This window comes from Halichoerus grypus, chromosome 4 (genome assembly GCF_964656455.1).
Source record: "Halichoerus grypus chromosome 4, mHalGry1.hap1.1, whole genome shotgun sequence".
Taxonomy (NCBI): Eukaryota; Metazoa; Chordata; class Mammalia; order Carnivora; family Phocidae; genus Halichoerus; species Halichoerus grypus.
This window is the reverse complement of record NC_135715.1, coordinates 54,809,578-54,828,592: the sequence shown is the minus strand read 5'-3', so window position 1 is coordinate 54,828,592 and position 19,015 is coordinate 54,809,578. Positions and strand designations below refer to the sequence as shown.

The following is a 19,015-nucleotide window of genomic DNA, read 5'->3' as shown; positions in this document are numbered from 1 at the left end:
GTGGATTGTCTCCACCCTCCCATTTCCACGGCAGACCTCATTAAATTATTTGTTTTCTTCCTGATGGACACAGATGTGGCCTCACAATTCCTCTCAATGTAATAGTCCAGGTAATTATTACTAGTTGGTTAGAGATGACAAAAGTTGAAACCATTTTCATTCCTGGTACAGAAAAAGCTCTTTGGAATAAGACACACACAAGTAAGACATTCTTGGAAGCTCTATGAGCCTTCATGACTCAGCACAGTGCACGGAAATACAAATGCTTGCAACAGCCCACAAATACTGGCCCAAAATGAGTTAACTTTGTTCCCAAAGCACCCCCTTTATCCTAAAGACCTAACAGTATTGTAGTAAGTGAATTCAATTTGTTCTCAAGCAATCATTTGAATAAAGGATTTGTATGTAAGACTCTGTTAAATGCTATATACTCTAGGGCTTCAAGCAGTCCTTGTTCTCAAGGAGGAGACAGGTTAAGATAAACAAGAATAAGACATTTGTCCTCCAGCTCTGATGGGCAGCTTCTTGCTTGTCTTTTTTCAAACTATCAGGATCAAGTTCATTTGTGTTGTTTACATTTTCCCCAGTAGCTACTCAGTGTTAACTTTCTATCTGTGGTTTCTTCTCTGCACCCTTAACGCAATTGCTATTGGTACAAATAATTACATAACTACATGTTATCTCTTGGCTTACTCTAAATCACTCACACACACACATACACCCACTTTCTCTAACTATGGACTTTGGTATACAATGCATCATTTGATCCTTATAAAAACTGTGAAAAGGCATTATTATTCCTATTTTCTTTTCCAGGAAACTTAGGTTTGGAGAAGTATATTTAGAAAGGTTCAACAACTTGTTCAAGGTTATTTAAGATGAAAATATTCTAAGATTAAGGACAGTATGTTTTCAACTTACACTAGAGAATCCCCTCTATTTTTTTTTATTTCAACTGTTAATGTTTAACCTTAAGTGTTTATAGCTCATCTCTACAAAGGTAAGCTCTTTGATGTCAAAGATATTACCTTAAACATATTTATAGCCCTTACAAAATAATACTTGGTGACAGAAAATGAGGAAATATAAGATACAATGAACTTTTACAACTATGAGAGGCATGACATTAATATGGTATTAAAGCGTAAGATGATGGGATAAGCAAATGTTGTTTTTACTTCCATCTAACATGAGATGATTTTATAAAGATAGAATTCGGCACATCTTGCATGTCTTGGTAGGATGATGCGTGGAATTTTTAGGAATAGAGATCACAGAGTGTTGGGAGTTATAAACTAAGGGAGCAAAATGAAAACCAGGCCCAACACACTAAACTGAAAAAGAGAAACTGGGATCATAATCCAAATCCAATCTAGCTATCTAATTATTTTGGTGTCCTGGTTGAGTTAAAATTTTTTTTTTTGAAGATTTTATTTATTTGACAGAGAGAAAGAAACAGCAAGAGAGGGAACACAAGCAGGGGGAGTGGGAGATGGAGAAGCAGGCTCCCCACTGAGCAGGGAGCCCGATGTGGGACTCGATCCCAGGACCCTGGGATAGTGACCTGAGCCGAAGGCAGATGCTTAATGACCGAGCCACCCAGGGGCCCCGAATTAAATTTTTTTTTAAAGGTGAGCTATTTTATACAGAAATACAGCAAAAATTATATATCTTACTGATTTATACTGTGGACTGCAGTTAGAACTAGTTTCAAGGCCTCAATTTGCTATCGTATTAGCATGTGACTTCGGACGTGCTATTTAGCCTTTTTAGTAAAGGTCTTGGTTTTTTGTCTTTTATTTGTTTATGTATTTTAAGATTTATTTATTTGAGAGAGAGAGAGAGAGACGGCGGGGGAGCAGAGGGAGAGGGAGAGAGAATCCTCAAGCAGACTCCCTGCTGAGCATGGAGCCTGACGTGGGGCTTGATTCCAGGACCCTGAGATCATGGCCTGAGCCGAAATCAAGAGCTGGCTGCTTCACTGACTGAGCCACCCAGGTGTTCTGGTTTTTGGTCTTTTAGATCGGGATTATAACGGCTCCAACCAGTAACTGTAACTACTCTATTTTTAAGAGAACCCATGTTTTGTTCATCCTCTTTGGAGCCATGCCTTTCTCAGGAACCTGGGGACTTCTCTAACTCCTGGGGAAAAATGTTGGTAATTCTAAGCCAATCAATTTGGTTGAATTCCTCTTGCCCAACTTACTAGCCAAGGCGTGGGCATGTGATCCAATTCTGGCCAAGGAAACCTGAGGAGAGGCCTATAGGAAACCTGGAAAGGTGTTCCTTCCTCTACAAAAGGGGCACAGGGTAGGATCATTCCCTCCTCTGTCTGGACATTGGCATGTGCGTGGGAATCTTAGAACTTTGACAGGCTTCCTGGTATAACGAAGGGTCACCCTAAGAGGAATTAACATACTGTAGATGACAGAAAAGACGAAAAAAGCTGCAGGCTTGGATATCATTTATAAAGGCTGTTCAACCAACCAACCTAGAATGACCCTAGTTCTATACCTTTTATTACATATGAAACACATTTTCCTTATTTTGGGAATATAGATTATAGATCACCCAGGCAATTACATAAACAGCCCATTTGCTAACTAAGTAGGTTAAGACAAAGTTCCATTTTGAGTGGGATTTTCTGTTATTTGCTGCTAAAAGCTTTCTGGCTGACACACCATTTCCCAGGATTGCTGTTTCGATTAAATTAAGTTTATGCGGCCTGGGAATATAATTAAGTCATGCAAATATATGTTTATGTTGTGCTTTGCAGTGTCAGGCTTATGGCAATCGCTCCACAAATGCTGACAATTAGTATTATTGTGTGTGTCTTAATTTAGGGGTATATGTTGTGAATGAGAGACTAAAAGAAGTCCCTCTGAAAAAGTAAAATATGAAACAAAAAAAGTATTTTTTTGAAAAGGGTTTAGTTAGAGGGAAATTATAAAGTAAATGATTCAGAACCAAGAGTACAACAGGTATACAATGGTGTAAGCCCTGCCCTACCCTTACCCCTCACCTTTTGCTAAGAGAAATAGAAAATATAGAAGAGATACCACTAGGGAATTATATAAACTATCCATCTGCTGTCTAGGTGAATTAGGACAAAATTCCAAGCATGAATAAAGCTGAATTATGCTACAATTTAACAAATTTTTTGGAAAATGTAGTTCACAACTAACACCAATGTATCCTCACCCAAATTCATCAGCTGCTAACATTTCACCATATTGGGGCGCCTGGGTGGCTCAGATGGTTAACCATCTGCCTTTGGCTCGGGTCATGATCCCAGGGTCCTGGGATCGAGCCCCACGTCCGGCTCCTGGCTCAGCGGGGAGCCTGCTTCTTTCTCTGCCTCTCCCCCTGCTCGTGCCCTCTCTCTGTATCCCTGTGTCTCGAGTGATTAAATAAAATCTTTAAAAAACAAAAACAAAAACAAAAACATTTCACCATATTTATTTTTCTTTCCCCATTCCCCTGCCCCTCTGTGTGTGAGGCAGACAGATAGACATATTGGGAATCATCTGAAAGTAGGTTATGGAGAGCATGGAACTTCCTTCCCACTTTCGATGGGCCGCAGGTTATATTTCCCCAGGACTCTTTTTGCAGACAGAGCGGAACTATGAGGCTGTGGGTTTTATTCAGAGACTCAATTCCCCCTCCTCTGCCTGCACAGCTGAAGCTACAGCTCTGTTCCCCAAGCCCAACTCTAGGGCTATGGCTGGCTTCCCTAAAACCACCCTGGTCCTCTGCTGTGTTTCCTGCCCTAGCTTTGAATTCTCTCAATGTCACTAGCACCTGCAGACTTCCCTTTCTTTCTTCTGAGCTTCGCTGTGTATTAACTTTGTTGCTATTTCGCCCCTGCATTTCTTTGTGTTTGTGGCAGGAGACCCGAGCATGACCTGCCAGCTCAGTCTTCCATATGCCTGAAGGTACTTCCTCTGGGAATTTATTCTTGTATTTAGCAACCTTGCTAGAAGGATTCCTTATACTTAGACTAAATTTTTCAAAGATACTTTCATGACATCAGTAGTGAAGATGGTAAGAATAATGACAATGATGAGAGCTACTGTAAGTTGAATACCTACTGTTCTGACTTAATCCTTGCAACAACCCTCTAAGATAAGGATAACAACCAGCATGATACTGACATGAAACTAAACTCACCCAGGATTTGAAGCTCCAGTGGCTCTTGTCTTCTCCTTCTTTCCACGCTAACCACACTGGACTTCTTAAACCCTAACTCTCCCTCCCCACACTCTTTTGCCTTCAAAGAAGCTATCTGTACTTTCTGGAACAATCTTTCCTGCCCTCTTTGCTGAGATAGCTCCAACTCATCAATCTTTAGACATTTTCTCAGAGACAAAGACTTTTTCTCATTTCTTCAGATTAGTTTAAAGTCGTCTGTCATGCTTCCACTATGTTTTGTCTTGCCTTTTGAAGCACTCGTAATGTTGGATGTTTGTTTAATGGCTGTATTCCCCACTACACTGCAGGTGTGATTAGCTGGGACTGTGTCTAACTTACTCATTCATTCAACAAACACTTCTGAATATATACTAGAGAGAAGACAAAAATCTCTGTCCTCAATGGACTCATATTCTAGGGGGAGAGGTCAACAATAAATAAAAAGAAGCAGTAAAACAAATGGTATCTGAGGTGGTGATAGATGCTCTGGAGAAAATTAAAGGAGGGAAGGAGATAGGAGTGAGGGGAAGAGGAGTTAGCAATTCTGAATTAGGAGGTCAGAAACTACCTCATTAAGGTGACATTCCAGCCAAAACTGAAGTTCTGGGAAGCAAGCCACACAGATATCTAGGGAAGACCATTTTGGAGAGAATTACAGGCATCAATACTCAGGGGTAGGAGCCTGCCTAGCTATGTGAGGAGGTAGAGCAAGGAGCACAGTGTGGTCAGATTAAAGTAAGAGAAAATCAGGGAGCTAAAGGAGACAAGGTTGTAGAGGTTCCTGTAAGGGCTTTTTTTATTTTTCATTTTTTTTTTTTTTAAAGTAATCCCTACACCTAAGGTGGGGCTCAAACTTATGGCCCTGAGATCAAGAGCTGCGTGCTCTACTGACTGAGCCAGCCAGGCGCCCTGGGCTTTGGCTTTTATGCAGAGACAGGAGGAGCAATCCGATGGTTTTGAGTGTGGGTGACATGATCTGACTTCATTTTATCCGAGCCACTCTAGCTGCTGTGTTGAGAAGAGGTAGCAGAAAAACAAGGGCTAAAGTATCAAGACCAATAAAACAGGTGAAATATGATATTGACTCAGACAAGGGTGGTCACGGAAATGGCTGGATTGTGGGTATCTTTTGAAGGTAGAAACAACAGGATCTGCTGACAGACTCATTTCTTTGACTATGTGCCTGATACATTGTAGGTGCTCTATAAATATCTGTTGAAGGAATGAATAAATGACTCTGAAGTTCATGGTCTTAATCACTGTGTTACATTTTCCTTAGTAACAACCTCAGTGTAACTGCTGAATTCTTAGTAGAGATGAATGTACAGGAAGCTACTGTAGACTAACAGACTGAACAGGTGATCTAAAGTCTTAAGAACTGAGTTTAAGGGGCGCCTGGCTGGTTCAGTTGGTAGAGCGAGTGCCTCTTGATTTTGGGGTTGTGGATTCAAGCCTGAGTTGAGTGTAGAGATTACTTAAAAATAAATCTTAAAAAAAAGAACTGGGTTTAAGCCTTGGCTTTGATAAGTATAAACTGCAATCTTGGGATCTTGGGTAAGTTAACTAATTTCTGTTTTGTTTTTTTTTTTAGCATCTGTAAGATGGCGGATCATATCCAGCGCATATGGTTGAAGAGAAGATAAAAATAATATCCATCCATAGATAGGGAAAAAGCATTACAAGTTATAAAGGACTCTATAATTTTCAGCTATTGTTAAGGACTAGGCCCCTAGAGGCGCCTGGGTAGCTCAGTTGGTTAAGCAACTGCCTTCGGCTCAGGTCATGATCCTGCAGTCCCAGGATCGAGTCCCCCATCGGGCTCCCTGCTCAGCAGGGAGTCTGCTTCTCCCTCTGACCCTCCTCCCTCTCATGCTCTCTCTCCATCATTCTCTCTCTCTCTCTCTCAGTAAATAAATAAAAATCTTAAAAAAAAAAAGAAAAAGAAAAAGAACTAGGCCTCTGACAAGAAAACAGCTTTTATACTTGACTCTCATATCATTTGACCTATCTTTTCATAAAATCACTTAACTCCCAGCTTTGTTATATACAGACACCAGAGCTGTACAGGTAAGAGCTGATTTCAAGGCAAAGATCATTGTCAACAAATTCCTCAGCTTTCTCTTTTTCAGGTCAAATCACAATGATTCTTTAAACTTTTCATCATGTTCTATTTCCTAGCACTTTAAAGCTTCCCTTTAAAGGTAAGGCCTTTAGGTAACGCCCTTGTCACCATGTAACTGCCTTATTATTTTTCTAACATTTCGGTTCTGGGAGAAGCTTTTGATTTCATCTATCTACCTTACAATCCTAGATTAATGGGAATAGGACTGCATATTTGTTACATTTGAGCCAAATGGTTACATTACTCTGTAGAATCTTGAGTTTGCTACATCTTATTCTTTAATCAAAAATTTTCCAAACCTCAGAGTTGAAATATGATGATACTTGTTGTCCTGGATCATCTCTGCCTTTGTCACTTTTCTGTGTAGATTTAATAAAACCAGGTGGTAGTGCAGGACCTATTATAGGCCTGAAAAATAAAATGTACCTTTAACATTCTCCCTGACTTTAAAAAAAGCAGCTTTTAGAATAAAAGATCACAAATATAAAGCCAAGTAATAGCAAATGTTGAAAATGAGAATTTTATTTAACATATTATTTTTATTTTATAACCTAGTATTTTCCCATTTAGTAGTATCTTTAAAAAAATCTAATTTTCTCATTTTTACTTTCTATTTGTTAGTCAATGCTAAGATACTAAACCAGTAATTCTCAAATCTTTGTGGCAGTGGTGTATACCCATTTCCTAAAAGAACTACATTAAAGAAAAATAACAATTTTTTAAAAGTCCTTATTAAGAATTAAAGCCTGTGAAGATCTTTTTCTATTTTGTGCTTTGGCTTTCACTTTTGATCGTCACGGTCCATTGACACATTCCTCAGGGGCAATCTAACTATAGTCAGAACTCCTTAAGTAGAAATTGAGTTCTAAGAATAAAATAAAATAAAAAATAACAGAGACAAGGTATTTTCTCCTTTCTTTTGTGCTTTTCAGTTTCTTCATCCTTTCTTTCATACCAGTGTTTTTCCCAGAGATGTCACTGTGCCAGGATTACCAACCAGCATGGCACTGAAGTCCTAAGCTGAATTTTCCAGGTTGCACTGTGTTCAACTAGAGCCTCAGAGACAAGCTTCTTGGCAGAGAAAAAAATACTACCCAGAGTCAGCAGGTCTGGGTTCTGATCCTGGCCATTTAATAGCCAAAATATAACTCTCAAGAAAGAATTTGCTGTACATCTAATAATGTGCTTTCTTGAAAGGAATGTTATGCCCCAGTGGTCAGCAAATTTTCTGTAAAAGGCCAAATAGGACATTTTAGGCTTTGAGGGCCATCTATAGGGCTCTTAGGCATGCCTGTCTTTGTTCTTTAAATGATCCTTTAAAGATTATTCTTGGCTTGGGGGCCATATAAAATCAGTGGAGAGTCTATCCCTATTAATCTAAAAGGACCAAAGTAATATGAAAATTGGAGCTGACAAATGTGATTACAAAGTTTGAATGTAAAAAGTACAATGTACTTTTCTATTTGCTCTCGCGTATTAGTAATAGTGTTCTGGTATAAACAATTTGGTGTGCAACTTCATATCCAGCATTTAAAAATTTTTAATTCTGAGAAGAAGATAGGAATCAATACTTACTATATACTTACTTGGGGCCAGGCATCACGTAAGAGACATACACACACACATGTGTATATGTATGTAAATATGAAATCTCAATCATCACAACAGTTTTGAAAGGTACTTGTTGTTATCCTATTTTTCAGATGGCAAATTTGAGGTACAGAGAAGTTAGTCAAATTGTTTAACGTGGCATACAGGAATTGTTTCTTCTGTCACCAAATAACTAAGAAAGCATCTGATTTTAAAGTCAAATACCAGGATTCCAGCCCCAGGCCAGATAGGATACTAACTATGTGTGCAACCTTATCTATTTAAAAAAAGGGGGGAAGAAGAATAATGTTCCAGTCTACTATAAAACACTCTTATGAGCACTAACTAAGAGATGTGGAAGCTTTTTTATAAACTACAATTAAATAATCATTTTTGTTATAGGAAACGACTACTTTTCCCTATGCATTTCAAATATTATATAAATCTCTAAGTTAACAACAATTTCGGACAACTCTTCAGTGAATTAACAAACACTAATTGAAATATTTAAAAAGACAGGCTTGAACTATCACACATTATTACCTTGGAGGAGAATCATCCTGCTTTTTAAATCCAGGAGGAAGAGCTGGTCCGAAAAACCCTTCATCATCATCATCGTCGTCATCATCTTGATTTCTCCTCTGTTTTCTAAAAACACAGTAGCGCAACTTTATGCAATTTTTTTCATAGAGAAATTTTAAGTTTTAAAGGAAGCACTAACTCCAACTAGTTGTATAAATACCGAAACAATAAATTACTCTTGCCCAGTAAGAACAAATGGATACCACAGTAGATCTTGTACTAACCTTTTCCTGGAATTTATTTTTTGGTTAATTCTCTACAGCAGGAATACTTTATCAGTTTTCTGTATTTTCTACAGTGTTAATTAAAGATTCCACTTGTTGAGGTTTTGAACCTCAGTCTACATGCTGAAAGTTTTTGAGCAAAAAGTTCATGACTCTCGATTTTAATCTCATTCAGGAAGGGTTTTAAGTTGCTATTTCTGTCTCATAATCTTTAAAATGCATAAAAAAAAATCTTGCCACCCAATACTAAACAAAGATTCCACTTCTTATGTTCATGGACCTATAGTAAGTAAGATTGTTAGAGGGAAATCATTCATTTACTTAAGCAAAAACCATCCACTGCATAAATAATTTTTAAAAGAAATGCTATGGCTTATTTAGAATATTTAGTCACTTCAGTAATCCCTTTGGGAAAAATCCTTTCTATAAGAATTTAATTGAAATCCTAGGAATCTCCACAGCTATCTGCTACTAGAATACATTTCTTTCTCAAAAGTATAGTTCATGAGGCAATACCATATGAAAGGATTTCTTTTTGTGCTGTAAAAATACAGATACGGTGTTCTCTGGCTAGCTTCTGTTCCAGCCAATGTATACTAGGTTTGAAGCTTGGTTTATCATTTAATTTAAGTGACTGACCTTGCCACTGGACTGGTGTCATCTTCTTCAGATTCTTGATTTTCTTCTTCATATAATGAACTACTGTCCTCATCGCTGTCTGAGGACTCCGAGCTACTGCTTTTATAATTAGGGGGCAGAGCTGGCCCTGCAACTAAAGAAAATTTCATGTGTAAGTCCTAACCAGCCACAACTGTTTCAATGAACCCCTTAGCTGACATCTTATATTTTCTTTTCTGAAATTCACAGCACTCAATGACTATCACTTATTACGAACTTTAATTTCATTTGTTCCTATTTTGTGTGCGGTGGTTTTGTCTTTCCAACTCCAGGAGGGCAGAAATCATGTCTTATGTAGTATGAGATTCACAAAAAAATTAATACCCAAACTTGTAACTATAACAATGGCACATAACTTCCCTGACATCTTACAATTTTTGCACTGACATTTTACAATTTGCCATTTTGGTTGGTGCAACTGCCAAAATAGTTTCATGAGTTTTTGTTCTTACAGACAGCATCTGGTAGACAGTATTTACGGAACGGTGCTAACCAAGCAACAAATCTGCCATTCCATACTCTAATGTATCAATCATCAAAACTATCCATTCTAGGGGCACCTGGGTGGCTCAGTTGTTTAAGCGACTGCCTTCGGCTCAGGTCATGATCCTGGAGTCCCGGGATCGAGTCCCGCATCAGGCTCCCTGCTCAGCAGGGAGTCTGCTTCTAGCTCTGACTCTCCCCCTCTCATGCTCTCTCTCTATCACTATCTCTCTCAATAAATAAATAAAAATCTTTAAAAAAAAAAAAACAAAAAAAAAAACTATCCATTCTGGTTTCTGATTAAGAACCACCACTTTAAAAAGTATCTTTCCTGGCATCACCATACTTCTCAGTTTTTTTAAGATTTTCATTTATCTGAAAGTGAGTGAGACAGAGAGTGAGAGAGAGCATGCACAAGCAGGGGCAGAGGGAGAGGGAGAGGGAGAAGCAGATTCCCCTGCTGAACAGGGAGCCTGACTCGGGGCTTGATCCCAGAACCCCAAAATCATGACCTGAGCTGAAGGCAGATGCTTAACTGACTGAGCCACCCGGGTGCCCCTCAGTTTTCTTTTTGAGATGATTTTTCAAGCAGAAATAAAAATTAGAGTCACTCTAAGCTTTACTGCTTACTAGTAGAGACACAGAGAAGAGAATGAGGCTACACCAGGATGGGGATGCCAGGGAGGGGGGTGGGAGTTTTCTGGACCCACTCACCACAACGACTTACTCTCACTTTACAACTTAGCAAAATTATAAATTACTGCATGATGCCAATGCATGATGTCATGATGTCACACATGTCTATGTAGAACCTGAGTAGTGATGCTAAAACTCTACTGCCACAGTTCCCAAACTTGGAGGTTTATCACATGGCCAAAATATTTAAAAAAAAAAAGATTCCTGGGCCCTTTCCACAGAGATTCTGATTCAGCTGGAGGAGGGCATAAAAATATGATTTTCCAAAGAGCTTCCTTGATATGCTATTAATAACAGCAAAAACCTGAAAATAATAAATATAAGAGAAATAACATGTCTTGAGTTCTGATATGCTATGCACTTTTTAAAAAAAGTAATCTCTACACCCAGCACAGGGCTTGAACCCACAACCCTGAGATCAAGAGTTGTATGCTACACTGACTGAGCCAGCCAGGCACCCCTTCTACACCCTGTTTTAAGAGAGTCACATGCAGGGGTGCTTGGGTGGCTCAGTTGGTTAAGTGTCTGATTCTTTTTTTTTTTTTTTAAGATTTTATTTATTTGTCAGAGAGAGAGAGAGAGAGAGCACAAACAGGTGGAGCGGCAGAGGGAGAAGCAGGCTCCTTGCAAAGCAAGGAGCCTGATGTGGGACTCGATCCCAAGACCCTGGGATCATGACCTGTGCTGAAGGCAGACGCTTAACTGATTGAGCCACCCAGGCATCCCTAAGTGTTTGATTCTTGATCTCAGCTCAGGTCTTGATCTCAGGGTCATGAATTAAAGTCCTGCACTGGGCTCCATGCATTAACCATTAACTTATTTAATTCTAAGGGTAGTAGTATTATTTTTATTTTTCAGATGAGGAAACTGAGGCAGAAAACAACTTTCCCAACTTCACACAATTCAACAAGGGAGTTGGGATATGAACCCAGGAGTCTGATTTCAGAGCCCATACCCTTAATCACTATTACTGGACAACATTCAACAAAGAGTCAATATCCATCCATCCAACAAATACTTACTGAGTAAATACTTCTACAAAAACAACATAAAAAGGAAACAAATATAAAGAGTGACTGTGAATATGTGGGAAAGTAATTTTAAAGAGGTCAGGGAAGGCCTCTCAGAGAAAACAACATCTGAATGGAGACTTAAATGATGAGATGACAGTGGCCATCCAACTGAGGAAAGAACATTCTAGATGGAGAAATAGCGAGTGCAAAAGTCCTATGGAGAAAACAAGCTTGATATGCTTGAAGGACAAAAAGACTTGTGTAGCTAAAGCCAAGTCAGTAAAATGACAAGATGAGGCTGGGAGAGTTTAAAGGGGCCAGACTGTATTCTTTGGAGTCAGACTCTTTGGCTTTGAATTCCAGCTTAGCTGCTAACTAGCTGTGTGATTTGGATGTTATTTATTTATTAAAGATTTATTTATTTATTTGAGAGAGACAAAGCACGTGCAAGCAGGGAGAGGGAGACTCTCAAGCAGACACCCCCCACTCCCCAAGTGGGAGTCTGACACGGGGCTTGATCTCACAACCCTAAGATCACGACCTGAGCTGAAACCAAGAGCCAGTTGCTCAATCGACTGAGTCACTGGGGTGCCCCTGGATCTTATTTAACCATCCTGTGTTATACTCTTGATCTGTAAAATGAGGTTAATAATATTTCCAATCTCACTAGGCTGTTGTGAAGATCACGTCAGTTAACACATGCAAAGCATCTACCACAGTAGCTGGCATACAGTAAGCACTCAGTACATACTAATATGAGATGTGGTAAGGAGTTTGGATTTTAATAATAGGCAGTCACTGAGAGGTTTTAAGTCTGGAGAGATAATCTGAATTATTATTATTTTTTTTAACATGTCTGCTTATGGACAATAGACTGGGAGATTGGGAGCAAGGGAGACAAGTTAGAAAGCTGGCAAGAAATGGTTTGATTTCCAACATAATGTGAAGGAAAGGCAAAGAGGACTTGCTAATGGTCTGGATGAGAGAAGTGATGGGGGGGGAAAAAAGAACTTGAGGATGAGTCTTAGGTTTCTGGCCTGACTGGCAGCTAGGAGGATGGTAATGCTATTCTCTAATAGGGGGAAGACTAAGAGGGAAGCAGGTTTGGGGGAAGTGTCAAGAGTTTGTTTTCCACATCTCTTTTTTTTTTTTAAGATTATTTATTTAAGTAATCTCTGCACTCAACATGGGATTTGAACTCATGACCCCAACATCAAGAGTCGCAACTCTTCTGACTGAGCCAGTCAGGTGCCCCAAGAGTTTGCTTTTCACATTGTAAGTTTAACATGACCACTAAACATGTCAGTGGCACTACCAGTGGTACTTGGGTATACTGGTATAAAGCTCAGGGGAAAAGTTAGGGCCGGTTTTGGAACATTTGGTCAATTTCTGAACATTCTTTTCCTATCCCCTCTTGATGTACTTTTATAGACAAATACTCAATATACAATAAGTTGACTTAAAAATCCAAACTTTTATCTTAAAAAATTTGATGCATTTTTTCCAATATTCTTCTATATGTCATTAAATAAAGGCAGGTATTTTAGAACACACTAAACTAGTAATATAGCATGCCTAGCAAAGAACAGTCAAGCAGCAAAAAGAGGAAAATATTAAGAATTAAGGGATAGGATCCATGTCTCCAACTCCTGTTCAAGAATGAGTGAAGTGAGCATGTGAGTGTTCCCCAACTATACATGGAGATCATATCTGACTTGTAACCTTAATGAATAATGTCTTTGCTAATTTCTGATGATCTCTTTATGTATATTAATTCCTAGAGAAAATACCTTTTAGACTATAGCAAGAAGGGGAGGATACCACCTTCCATAAATACCCTTCTTCAAAACTCTGGAGGTCACAGCTTGACCACAAAGACTAGAGGATTACATTTCCCTTTCATAGTGATTGTCTCTTACATCTTCCTCTTCATTCTGGATGTTAAAGAGAAGATTTTTTTCTCTTTTGCTTCCATCTTTTCTTATATGAGAGTGCTACCAATGTAATTTGTCAATTTGACATTAACTGGCTAATTTTGGATTGGTTTGGATCAAGAAGAGATTTTATGGGGCGCCTGACTGACTCAGTCTGTAGAGCATGTCTCTTGATCTCAGGGTTGTAGGTTCAAGCTCCACGCTGGGTGTAGAGATTATTTAAAAATGAAATCTTAAAAAGAAAAAAAGAGATTTTACTATTCTTTTATACAGTTCAAATGATTAAAAGACTAAATGGCCTAAATATGTGCTGTCCTTGGTTTTATAACTAACAGATAAACTTGCCTCAAATTTTTATGTTTTGTTTTGTTTTCTGCCTTAAATTTTTAAAGAAACAAGTGTGGTATATAAAAAAGAAAACAGTTAAATAGATGAAGATAAAAACTCATCTGAGAAGAATGCAAAGCCTTATTTCTTAAAAATGATCACAGGAAAAATAATGTAAAAGAGTGAGATTCCACTTGGGTTGTATCAAAGGAAATAACTATTATATAATGAAGTAACAGAATATTAAGAGACAGTGACCTAAAAAGGAAAAAGAATATTGAAAAATAAGTTGGTATAAGCCACACTATAGACTTTCTAATAAAATTAAGGACACACCTGGCTTCACTTTTTTATAGTTATCCTTCTTTAGAACTGTATAAATTGTCTCAAAATTATTTTAGGCACTTGTAATGAACTAGTTCATCTCTGTCCTAAACAATAATGCTATATTATAATTATTAAGGTAGCTCTCCCACTGCAATGGTAATTTTACAAATAGGTAATAAATTCCATGAGAATAGGGGTTATGCCTTATATTTCATTATTTTTCCCCTGTAACATCTGTAACATGAAATTATGCACAGAAAAAAATATATTCAGTATAGTAAATAAAACCTCATTATAGGGGCACCTGGGTGGCTCAGTTGGTTAAACATCCAACTCTTGATTTCTGCTTGGGTCATGATTGTAGGGTCATGAGACTGAGCCCTGTATCGGGCCCGCACTGGGCTTGAAGCCTGCTTGGGATTCTCTCTCTCCCTCTCCATCTGCTCCCCCACCCTCAACCCCCATGTACACACGCGTTCTCTTTCTCTTAAAGAAATGACCTTCATTACAGATCAGCTATGGATTCTGATTATAGGGAACACTAACTTAGAACCTCAGTTAAATGAAATGATATTCCCACCAAAAGCAATCCCATTCTTCTCGTTAGTAGACTTATATACTACAATAAAATTGTACTCCTTTATGTTTTGAATTTCAACAAAAATTTATGAAAATTTGTTTTCTCTCTTATCGTATACATACTTTCACACTAATCTTGATTTTGCCTGTTAACCTGCAAAGCCTAAAATGTTTACTATCTGGTCCTTTATAGGAAAAGAATGCTGATCCTGTGACAAGATTAAGCACAGAAATATCAGTAAGGAGAACCCAACTCAGTCTTTTGTAGGGAATAGATAGTTACGTCAGAGAATGTTTCCTAGAGAAAGTGATGGTTGGGGTGGGGCTGAAGGATTCAAGTGACTTAGCTGGTGAGGACTGGAGGAAGGGCAGTCCAGGCAGAGGCAAAGCATCTCCAAAGAACTGGAAGCATAAGGCCTACCACATTTAGAAAAACTGAAATGTGATCAGGGGGCTGGAACCAAGAATGGATAGAAAGGAGGGATCCATGGGGTTAAATGTTGCTGTGGGGTCAAGCAAGGTCAGGACTAAAAAAGAGTGCTTTGGATTTTAGCAAAACGTGCTGAAAAACAATTGGTGGGTGGTCCTTATTTATCTTCACAGTGGATTTAGTGACAGCATTCTCAGCAGACTGCCAAGAACAGAAGCCAGAACGTAGTGGGTTAAGAAGCTACAATGCAGGGGGTAAGGAGAAAATGGAGAGGATTCAGAGAGAAAGAATACTAGCTACAGGGGGATGTAGAGTAGAATTTTCATAAAGATGGGAAAGACTGGAATACTTTGGTCAAATGCTACAGGCAAGGAACCCTGAGAACAAATAAGGGAAGGGATTCAGAGTAAAAATGGAAGGCTTAGCCTTAAAAGAAGGTAGTGTACCTTTTCTACTGTAATCAAAGGGAAGACAAAAACGCGGGGCACACATCTAGGGAAGTTTTAAGCATAGTGACAGAAAACTGAGGAAGATCTTTTAAGATGGCATTTATTCCTAAGCAAAGTAGAGGGAGAGATAGTCTCAGAAAGGAAAAGAGGCTTTTAAAAAACCATGGTTGATAATGGGAAAGAGAGCTGCATGGGGAAGCCTCTGAGGATTGCTGGGCAGAGCTGAGAACCCAACTGGGGAGGAGACTAATTTTTAGTAACATTAGCCTGTGGAGATCTGAGGTTTTTTCTAGCAGCATTTGGAAGGCTGGAGGTAGGCTCACAAGAGGTCAACATTTGGATTCATCTAGAGCTGGGTTTTTGCCAGATGGGTTTAACAGAATCCTGAATGGGTAAGGCAGTTGAAAATACTACAAGAGAGGGGATGAAGTGATGGATCGTGAAGTCTAGGTCAAGCAGGGGCAGAAGTGATTAAATGAAGGAGGCCAAAAAGGACAGAGGGCAGAGAGAGACTGCATAGCTTAATGAGGTTTTAAAACAAAAATAAAAAAACAAGTATAACAGGAATAACTGAATGAGAATGATGGCTGAATAAGGGATTCTTGCTCTGAATGAAATTTGAATTTAAGTTTTTAGAGATGGACGAGTCCAGTGTGTGATTACAAATACAGCTGAAATTAGTGGAGGTGAAGGTCATTGCACATGAGGAATCTGGAGTTGGAGTCAAAATAGCCAAGGCTCCACTTAGCTTCCACAAAGCAGCATCTGGAGGATATGGCCTGGTCTTGAGAAAACATTTCCCCCTCCAGTTTTTCTAATGACATGATCTGAGGGGACATTTCCCAGCATTCAATATTCTAGAGTATTTGAATAAAGTTAATTTGTTCCATCTCAGACCTGTGTGCTCACTCCCTCCTCCGAATTCTGTCAGTGATCTCTTTCAGGGACGTAGCTGAGTATGAGGGACACAGGGCAGGTATCCGACTGGGTTTCTGGTGCATGCTACAACACTGATGAACCCGAAGACATTACGGTAAGTGAAATAAGCCAGTCACAAAAAGATACTGTATGATGCCACTTATTTTTTTTTTTTTTAAGATTTTTATTTATTTATTTATATGAGAGAGAGAGAGAGAGTAAAAGCATGCTGAGCAGGGAGCCTGACGCGGGGCTCGATCCCAGGACCCCAGGGATCATGACCTGAGTCAAAGCAGACTTTTAACTGACTGAGCCACCCAGGTGCCCCTGTATGATTCCACTTGTATGAGAGACCTAGAGTAGTTAAATTCATGGAGACAGAAAGTAAAATGGTGATTGCCAGCGGCTGGGGGAAGTGGGAACGGGGACTCACTGTTTAATGGGTACAGAGTTTCAGTTTTGCAAGAAGAAAAGTGTTCTGGAAATGGATAGTGGTGATGGTTGCACAATGTGAATGTAGTTAATGTTGAATGATACATTTAAAAATGGTTAGCATGGGGCGCCTCGGTGGCTCAGTCGTCAAGCATCTGCCTTCAGCTCAGGTCATGGTCCCAGGGTCCGGGGATCGAGCCCCCCGCATCGGGCTCCCTGCTCTGCGGGAAGCCTGCTTCTCCCTCTCCCACCCCCCTGCTTGTGTTCCCTCTCTTGCTGTGTCTCTCTCTGTCAAATAAATAAATAAAATCTTAAAAAAAAAAAAATGGTTAGCATGGTAAATGTTATGTATATTTTATCCAGAATGAAAAAGAAAAAAAACTAGATGCACATATATGGTCACATGATATATAAAGAAGGTGACATTACAGTATCATGGAGAAGGGAGGGTGATGGGCCAATTGGATATCTGTGAAGAAAAAATAACTCTTCACCCCTATCTCACACCATACACAAATACCAATTCCAGAACTGCAAATATAAATGTGAAAGCCTAAAACAATAAAGCTTGTAGGATAAAATGAAGAACAACTCTGTAACCTTAGAGGAGGAAAGGACTACTTAAATAGGGTACAAAAAGCTCTAACCATAAAAGAAAAAAATACCTTAAAAATCAGAATATGTTAAAATTAAAAACTTCTGTTCACCGAAACATACTAATGAGAGAATGAAAAGGGAAGCCAGAGAATTAGAGAAGATATCTGCAACCACATAACTGAAAAATGACTTGTCAAAACTATATAAAGAACTCAATAGATCAGTTAAGGAAAGGCAGACAAATCAATGGAAAAATGAACAAAAGACTGACACACATCCGCATTTCCAAAAAAAAATATGAAAAGGTAGTGAACTTCATTTGTTATCAGAGAACTGCAAATTAAAACTACCATGAGATACTGCTACAAACCACCAGATTAAAAAGACAGAAACAACTAAGTGAGAGCATGGAATCATGAGAATTCTCATCCAGGCTGGTGGGCATGTAAATTGGTACTACATTGGAATCTGTTTGGCAGTATCCACTAAAGCTGAATAGATGCATATCCAATGATCCAAAAATTTCAAAAGGAATGCAACATGTGTTCACTAAAAGACATGTACTATAATGCATAGCAGGACTTTATTAACTGCCAAAAAAAGGGAAACTATTCAAATGTCCATTGAGAGTAAAATGGGTAAGGAAACTGCAGAACATTCACATAATAGACTGCTAGACAGCAGTGACAATAAACAATCTGTAGTAACACCCACAATAATTCATCGACATGATGAATCTCACAAATGTTATGCCAAAATATAAAGCCAGTTACAAAAAAAGTTCATATTGTATTTTTCCATTTACATACAGCACACAAAACCAATCTATGATAAGTCAAGATAGTAGTTCCCCTTTGACTGAAAGAGGGATGGGGAGGCAGGTAGTGACTGGAAGATGGCACCAAGGGAAGGTCTATGGTGCGACCGAGTGTATTTCAAGGATACTGGTACTGATAAATTTCTTAAGAAACCAGACAGAAGAATAACGAGATAAAAAATATCTCAAGATGTTTTGGCAACAGTTTTAGGATCAGCCATCTAGGAGGTTATGAGGGGAACAGAATTATAGTAGGGGGGATTTTGTGTTAAAAATGACATGCTGTGTGCAAGAGGTTGTCCGTGGTGAAGGAGTGGCCAGCAAATATCTACCATGGATCTTCTCTGCTCCAGGCAGGAGTAAAACTTGGTCAAGACAGAGGGGGGTACATACACACACAGTGTTAAGTGCTGAGAGTGGGGGTGAGAAGAGAAGAGAAGGAATACACAAAAGAAACAAACATAAGAGAGTGGACGGAGAAAGGAGTACCTGAAATAAATGCTGCAGAATGATGGAAGTAAATCATAATAAAAGTACCTGTTTGGGAGATAGTGGTTATTTACCTGCAAATCCTGCCTTGGTTTAAAATCAGGGAATATGGTGAACCAAAAAACAACATACATGTA

At 38.9% G+C, this 19,015-nt stretch overlaps 1 protein-coding gene across 1 annotated transcript in view; it reads right to left on the bottom strand.

Moving 5' to 3' along the window:
- The window catches only part of GPALPP1 (GPALPP motifs containing 1), a 37,942-nt gene that overhangs the window by 17,451 nt on the left and 1,476 nt on the right, over positions 1–19,015 (bottom strand). The window contains exons 2-4 of the mRNA XM_036071700.2: positions 9,349–9,481; positions 8,447–8,551; positions 6,613–6,721 (exon numbers count right to left, since the gene is read on the bottom strand). Of these exons, the coding sequence (XP_035927593.1) occupies positions 6,613–6,721; positions 8,447–8,551; positions 9,349–9,481 (347 nt within the window). The remainder of the gene's footprint in view (positions 1–6,612; positions 6,722–8,446; positions 8,552–9,348; positions 9,482–19,015) is intronic.